Here is an 8,495-nt window from a genome sequence, read left to right as displayed (position 1 = left end):
TGTTTTTTCATCTGTTTTCTAACATGTTTTTTGTGCTGCTTTCCCATGTGAGACCTGAGTCTTTCTGGATCTGGAGTACTGTCAAGTTCATGGCTCCAACCATACTCAACACTGACATGTTTACATACAGTATATTTATTTGTTAGATAAATGCAATCTCTTACACTCCTCATCACTCAGTGTACCAACATTTATTATCTGTGTTGTGCATCCTTACCACTGACATGTCATAACTCCGCTGATAATATTAAACTATTTTAGTGTGTAACGTGATCACATGTTGTGGGTCCAGTTTCCTCGAAGCGCCCTGTAAACCACGTGACGCAGCTCTCCGTGGTGTCAGAGTGGAAAAGAAACAGGTAAATTCAGTCTCTCGCTTATTGTGTGAGCGAGTCGGTTCGCTATATTTTCCCAACTTAGTTGTATCAACTTGGGGTTCAGGAATTATATCCTGTGCTAAATCCGACTAGAAGGTCGACAACGAGACCACTTGTCGGTCGGTTGTGTAGCAGTGTCAAATATTGAGCCGGGTTTCTGGTCAGTATCGTCTGTTATTTATTTTCATTTTAGCGGCCTGCAGGCCTGCCTTTAGCATCGGTGATTCCTATGTCGAGAGCCCGGCCATCATAATATACTGGGGCTACAATGTTGTATAGAGGTGGTGCAGTTTATGAAGGGGCTACTTTGCTAACTGGCTAATGTTGCCTAGCTGTGCGAAACGACGTTAACGTTAATTAAGTTAGCATGGCTAACACACGTTAGCAGACTAGCTAGCTAGTGGCATGGGCGTTTTTGGTTTGTTCGAACATGAAAGCTTCACTGCTTGCTAGTAAGTTCGGTAATAAACTTATTTGCCATCAAGCTAAGTCAGCAGTTGTCGGTACACCGTAAGCTAGTTTGCTATCGGATGTTAGAGTTATCCTCGTTGTCGCCATGAGGTGAAGCCGTGAGAAGCGGAAGCCCACCACGACCTCAAAGCTGGATGCTTTCCTCTCAAGTATTAGCTAGTTGGCTAGCATTTTGGCCATGTGGCTGGTTAATAGAATTGGATATGTTCGACGGGCCCTGGTTTTAGGCTTGTTTGTGGGCTAGTCCAAACAGGGTTTTACGTAACGTATGCAAGATTAAGCAGTGGCTGTCGATAGCAATATCAGTTTGCTATCCAAAAGAGATGTATAACGTTAGCCAGTCGGATGTCTTAACTAACATTATGTGTTTGTATCTTGGCTCTCTCATTTGGTGTTCAAAACAGTGTTGGTCTATCTATCGTAGGTTTTGCAATCATATAATGTTTCACACTATAGTTTGACTAAACACCACCATGGCTATTTTGATAAAGAAAGCGTTGCATAATACTCTGGAGAGGTAAATAAGTTGGCTAACATTATGCACTTGCAAGCCTTGAGTGCAGCAGGCACTCTTGCTTCGCGGGTCATACCCGCGGCTAGCTTTGGTATTAGACGTTGCCTGAAAAAGAGCTGAAAAACGCTCTTTGTCAACGTTTTTCAGGCGTCTCTGGGAACAAAGCTGATGCTGTCTTCTTGATAACGCTGCTAGCTTGCTCTCCTCTTCCCCGGCAATAAGCCACCAGGCAGTTTGAGGAAGTAGTATTGTGTACCAGAAATGCATATGATGACATAAATAGGTAATAGTCACAGGTCTTTAATGTCTCTCTCATCTTTCTCTTCTCAGGTGTTATTCCTTTGTAAATACTGTTATTTGTATATACTGTAAATGATGACGTCCATGGGCGGGAACCGAGCCCGTGGCAGCTGGGAGCAGACACAGGGCCAGACACAGAGTCAGACACAGCACAAGCAGAGGCCTCAGGTACTCTCACCACCTGTCACACTGCCCAGATGCAATGATATGCACCAGGGTTGAATATAGGAAAAGCAATGTATTACTAAATGTGACTTGTTTAGTTAGACACAGTTTCTACAAATGCGTAGTACGGTAACCAACAGTTGTGACCGTATTATTCAAGCTAACTTCAAATACCAAAATTCATGGCTCAACAAAATGTTCTCTGTAAGAGGTTGTGAAAAATGCCAGTTACAGCCCTATTAAATAGTAATTTGATAAGTTTATTAGACTAAAGCTCAGAATCTACTACAAGATAATCAGGACTGTTGACACCATATTTTGACAATCTAGAGGTAAGTCCCTGATTTTAGGCATTAGGGATTACACCTTTAGTCTGAACTACACTGATCAACTAACTCACTGATCTAAGTGGACCAGCTAACATCACACAAGTTTTATAGTTACAATGTAGCGTTTGGGCAGGTCTTTAAGCGTGTAAGGGATTGACGGGTCTAACAAGACCTCTAGTACCCAGTAGTAGCTAGTTGACTTAAAAAGGTGTTAACGATTTTATGAATGGCTAAATATGAGTTTTTACATGTATGCAAAGCTGTGCTTCTGTTTGTTGCAAATATTGGATGTTTCAATACTCTTGGAACAGGCTACCGCAGAGCAGATCCGACTTGCGCAGATGATTTCAGACCACAATGATGCAGACTTTGAAGAGAAGGTCAAACAGGTGAGCAGAAGCACATCCTTTTGTCCTACTTGAGTTTTCCAGTTAAGTAGCACTACTTTGTGTTTTAGCTGTGACACACAGATTATCACGTGTATTTTGTCTTGCATTGGGTGTGTATATGTGTGTCTCTTATATTATGCATATTGCATATTTGGTTGGCCAGATGTCATCAAACACATACAGTCAGTGACACAACATTCAGTGCATTATATTAAGGCTGCGCTGGTGGTGAATATTATTTATAGCCAATATATCATTCTGCATAGAATGTGTTAATTAGCTATGAAATTGATGAAAATGCTTGAACTATGTATTTTTAAGGCACAATCTAAGTTATTAGAAATGGACACAGCAAATGGGTATTTGTTCCCTGTTTGAATGTGTTAAGAGGTTAAAAATCTGAGGTTCCACACTGGATATTTTTAGCTGCTCTTATTAAATAAATCTCAGCAGTTTCAGTTGCTAGTTTGACAAATTCTGACAACATTGCTTTACGTTTATTTGTTTTATACAGAATCTGGCAATAAATCATGTGATTAATGATTACGTTAGTCAAAGACCCAAAATTGGCATTTAAGGTTGGAAAGTTTTATTTTAAAAAACGTATCGGTACCTTTTTGATAAGAGAAGTTATCTTTTGCAGACTCGATTATAGTGTGTAGAATTTTCAAAGGCATTGAAAGAGGGCATGGTGTCACAACCTTTATGGAAAATAAAACTTGTGTTTAAGCTACTGAAGTGACAAAGATGGTAGCAGGCGTGCTGTTCTTTAGCTAACCCTTGTTCTGATGTATGCATGTTTTAAAAAAATTTTTTGCATAAGTTTACATTAAGAGCCTTTTTATGAACAAGTTGTCAGGGGTCACCTCTGTGTCTCATCATGCCACTCTTTCTTTTGCAGCTGATTGACATCACAGGCAAGGACCAGGATGAGTCTATGATCGCACTGCACGATTGCAACGGGGATGTCAACAGAGCCATTAATGTGTTGCTGGAGGGTAACCCAGACACTGTGAGTATTGGCTTTGTGTGAGGGCTAAGCGTAAGAGTATGGATCTTGTGAAGGTATAGCATGGTATGAACACAGACAGAGGCAGGGTTTTCCTAGTTTAGATAAAATTGGTAATCAAGGTAAAAAGGTGCAAAAAGAAATTGACCTATAAACACATTTTTTGTACTTCCCTTGTTGGTCAGTTTGTCAGTTCTGCATGCCCCTAGTATGTTTTCACTGACCCATTAAGAAATGAATCCTTTTACAAATGTATTACTGTCTCACCTTTGTCTCCATTACATTATTTAAATAAGAGGTAAAAACGATAATCGACTGATAATTTTGATTTAAATCTTTGACCAGTTCTTAAAAATTGCCACAAGTGCAGCAACAATGAGACCTCATAGTTACATAAAGCTTTGATATAAATGGAACTAGTAGAATATAGGGGGATATTTAAACTAAAAAGGGTGGAAATGTATCTTGCCAGCACATTAATCAGATAAGGGTCTGTCAGCTTCCTGGATTGTCAAGATACAGCGCTGCAGAGTAAGGTCTGGCTACTCCACACATACATTCCTGGATAGGAGGAAAAAAAACGTTCTGGGTTGTTTGCATTTCTTTAAACCAATCATAATCCTCTTGTGCGGCGCTAAGCTCTGGTTGCAAAGACGGTGGATCTGCAAAATGGTCTCGGGAAGGAACTTGTTTTGGTGGAACATTTGCACCCTGTTATAAAATGCCACATACGATATTAAATGAAGTTAACTGTTCACACAATGCAGTAACGTGAGCTAGATAAATAAGCTGGATACATGCTTAAACGTAATTTGCTCTTACCAGTGTATTGTTGTATTTTGTCAAATCCCCGCCAATTGGTCCCAAAACGTCCCAGTTACATAGTAAATGCCGTAAACCTATTCTGTGTAAATCTTTACAATCATTCCAAGTAGGAACTAACCAGGCCTGCCTTGTTGTACAATGCAATTTTCTTCAAAACTTGACATTTTCAGAGTGTAGCTTGAAATTTGTTGTTTCCCAAAATGAACGAAGTTTTGCAAGGTGAGGGACATCCGGCATGTCGATCCAAACTGCATACTTAACACCAGGCAACACTCCACATCCAACCAGTTTATGAATACATTTATTTTAGTTGTGATCAAATTTTGCCTGAGTACATTGTCCTGTTATGGCAGTGGTCTAGAAATAAATTAACCTTCACTTTTCCTCAGTGTTTTTATTACCGCATTGGTAGGGCTGGGTACTGAATTCAGTACTTTTTAGGCACCGACTGAATTGCCTCTAAAGTATCGAAAAATGCCTCTTCTTCAATACCCATTATCAATACCTAAGGACAAAATCTCATCAGTGTCAGTGAGCCAATAAGCATGTAGCATGCTTCTACCAAGATCTAATAATGTTTGTGATTGGCTGTCTAATGTTACACATCGCAGAGGCAGGCTCTACGTTGCGCACAGAGTTGGGGCTCATGTAGTAGGAGCTGAAAAATAAATAAAAAGGTTTGTGCCATAATGTGTAATGTTGTCTTTTTGTTTTATAAAATTGGTTTTGAATAATTGTATCGTTTTGGAACAGGTATTGTTTAGGAACCGGTATTGAAGACACGGTATTGGTACCGATATTGAATATTTTTGAACGATACCCAGCCTTACATTTTGGTGACTCAGTACATAGTGAGTCCAGCAGTGTAACGCTGTCTTTATTTTTTCCTAAGGACTCTTGGGAAATGGTGGGGAAGAAGAAAGGGGTGTCAGGCCAGAAGGAGACTAGCCAGGCAGAAACCGGAGAGGAAGGAAAAGAGAACAGGGAGAAAGGAGAGAGAGATGTAGCACGTCGTCGAGGTGGAGTTCCACGTAAGGGCCGTGGAGCCAGCAGGGGACGAGAGTGTAAGTGTTAACTATCCCTTTACTTTGACTTAACCGTTTTTACTTTTTTTAAGTATCCTATGAATATTTAATTAAACAATTAAATGAACATGACTGCAATATTGACTTTAACCTTTTGTGTTGTCTTCCTGTCAACCTTGAAAAAAACCCACTAATTTTTTGACGCCTTTTTTCAGTTTGTTTTTGCTTATTCCAATGTCTTAAATTGTTACATTTTTTCAAAAATTGAAAACGGGTCAGTGTGACCCGAAGTCAACACAAGGGTTAAATTGCGTGCATCGCCCATAGAAAACTGAGCTGCATAATAACTAAGCGCTTCCTAAATGAACAGCCAGCCACCAGGGGGTGATCGAGATGTCATGCCTTTGCACATGCACCCTGGTGTGGCAGCCTGTGAAAAACCTTCCTGAATGTTGGGGCTGCAGTCCAGAGTAGAGGAGTAATATACAACAGAGAGCAGATGGGCGAAATGAAAATCAAATGTCTGGAGCACAGGGCGAAGAGCTAGCCCTATTTTTGGGTACAATTTTATTTATGATTTGCTTCTAGGTGATGCACTGTGAAAAAGTCTTATTTTGATGCAAAGATATGTACATTTGCAGGAATGTAGCACAACATTGAAGTGAAACCAGTGCTGTTAATATAAATGTGAAAGTGCAATAAAAATGTCCTTAATATCCATAAATAATGGTGATCTTAATGTTAAAAATAATCATGCATATCATTTTGGCCATAACCCTGGAGCTCTAGCCCTGGTGCAATCAAAATTGCACATGCACGCTACGATTTAAAACATGAGATAATTTCCTGTCCTGTGAATTTTGACACGTTTCACTAAATGCATACATGAGAGCACTGTAGTACTCCAGAATTAATCTGCAATTTGTGAGCAATGATTTGTATAAAATAAAAATAAAAATCCTCCAGTGGTTCATCAATGGGAGGCTTTAAGAGTTAAGAAGTATTATAAAGTGTAGGGCTGCAGCTATCGATTATTTTAGTAATCGAATATTCTACCGATTATTCCATCGATTAATCGAGTAATCGGATAAGAAATACTTAGTAAGAAATACTTAGTAAACAGCAATAGTAAATATTTATTATTGCTGTTTACAAAAAAAAGGAAACCTGTTGCTTGTATATATACAAAAGACTGGTTTCTTATTAAATTTTTTTTATTGCCAAATTCCAAGACCCTTAAAAAGAAATACATTACAATAGTACATTTTTGGTGGCCCAAATGTTAATATTTTTCACCCAATTCCCCTTCTTGCCCTTGGCTCTTTGCACTGGATATGCAAAAGAGCTGTTCACTGACCAGAGGGTTTACAGCAGGGCTACTCAACTACACTGTTCTGGGGGACACATTTTCAGAAGCCTAATACACAGTGAGGAGCATAGATATATCTATGGTGAGGAGAAAGAATAAAGAATGCATGATGACGTCATTCACGTGTATATTAAGTAGCCATGGGGGGGGGGCCGGTTTGTCTCCGGCAGCAGCTACATTTCCAAAGATTAGAAGCAAACTAATAAAAAGTTACACTACAAACCGACAGCTTTCGTTTTAGCTTGTTAAAACATCGCTATTAGCAGAGTAGCATGTTGTAGGCTAGTTGTGTAAAACATCGCTATTAGCAAAATAGCATGCTGCAGGCTAGTTGTGTAAACAGCGCGGTGGACGAGAGCAGCAGACGTTAGCTACCTTGTGTCGGGTTGGCTCCGTGGAATGGATGAGTACACTGGAGGTTTGTTACAGAGGTGATGTAGCAGCATGGTTGCAGCTTAAAATGATCCCAAACTTTCTGTCGTTTTCTCTCGCCTGTCTCTCCCTTTTAGACCCTCGCTATTTTCGTCTTCCTTCATTTGTAATATGGGCCGTCAGTCTTGTGTCCGCAGAAGCGCAAACCTCTTGTGCGCTAGTAATAATCCTCCGTGCGGTAACACAGTGAGCCATACAACCTTAATTACATTGATTTAACGAAGCTTCGAGGCAAAGAATTTTGCTTCGAGGATTTTTTGTAATCGAATTATTCGAGTTATTCGAAGAATCGTTGCAGCCCTAATAAAGTGTTTGGTTCGCATCAACAGTAGCTTGTAAACGTATAACAGTGTGGCTATATTTGTTAAGTGAAGTTAAGAATAGAAATGTTCACAACTTCACAATTTCCGTAAGACAATAGGCAGCCTTTAAAAAAAAAAAAAAAAAAAAAAAAAAAAAGCTGTTTCTGGCATCCTCTGCATAAAAGCATGTTAAACTGATCAGGATAGCATGACAACACATCTTGGTTTGAAGGTAGAGATCAAAGTATCTTAGGTCAGCTCCATTATGCCATTAGTATATTTGCAGCACACCAGTAGCCCCCCTAGTCCCAACTGTGGTTCTGAAAGGGGGGACAGTAGGGCTGCTCGATTATGGAAAAAATAATAATCGATTATTTTGGTCAGTATTGAAATCAAGATAATTTAACACGATTACTCATTAACATTTGGATATAATGGATAGTGTCCAGGGTATAATCTGTTAGTGTCCTTTTTATCTCACAGAAAGTCTTTGGATCAGAATAAAATCTGAGTGTGAGTCGGTTCAGCTGTACAGATATCACACAACATTACACAGCTAATGAACATTTCCACAGACCTAACACAGTGTGCATCTCACATCACATGTTCACACACTATGACCACTACTACTGTCATTACTAAACATTGTGCCAAAATATCAACAATAATGTCGCCGTCAGTGGGCTTATTTGCCTACTAACCTTAGGAAAAATCCAGCACATAGACGGTACCTTAGAGTAACGTTACGTGAAATGGGTGATTTAACGTCCCTGCTCATTTACATACAGTTTAACAACAAAACGCTCCATCTTTACTCGCGCTGAGTTTTTTAATTCCAGCGGATGATATGCACACGACTTGCCTCCCTGACTGGCTTCGGGTCGGGAGCATGTTCGGGAAGGGCGGATGTGCGCATGCGCGCGTCATTCAGAACGCAAGACAAAATAAGAGTGTTCTTGCAAAACAGAACATGGCAAAATAATTGTTT

The 8,495-nt window shown here is 39.7% G+C and overlaps 1 protein-coding gene across 7 annotated transcripts in view; it reads left to right on the top strand.

The window, feature by feature from the left end:
• The first annotated feature begins 279 nt into the window (after positions 1-279).
• ubap2l (ubiquitin associated protein 2-like) overlaps positions 280-8,495 on the top strand; it is a 37,575-nt gene continuing 29,359 nt past the window's right edge. For 6 of the 7 annotated variants that reach the window (XM_039819559.1, XM_039819561.1, XM_039819558.1 and 3 more), the window contains exons 1-5: positions 366-537; positions 1,693-1,830; positions 2,468-2,545; positions 3,447-3,557; positions 5,272-5,443. In XM_039819559.1, the coding sequence (XP_039675493.1) occupies positions 1,735-1,830; positions 2,468-2,545; positions 3,447-3,557; positions 5,272-5,443 (457 nt within the window). In that variant the 5' untranslated portion in view covers positions 366-537; positions 1,693-1,734. The other variant, XM_039819556.1, reaches the window with a different exon arrangement.

This window comes from Perca fluviatilis, chromosome 13 (assembly GCF_010015445.1).
Source record: "Perca fluviatilis chromosome 13, GENO_Pfluv_1.0, whole genome shotgun sequence".
NCBI classification, from domain to species: Eukaryota; Metazoa; Chordata; class Actinopteri; order Perciformes; family Percidae; genus Perca; species Perca fluviatilis.
Note: the sequence above shows the minus strand (reverse complement) of the source record. Positions and strands in the feature narration are given on the sequence as shown.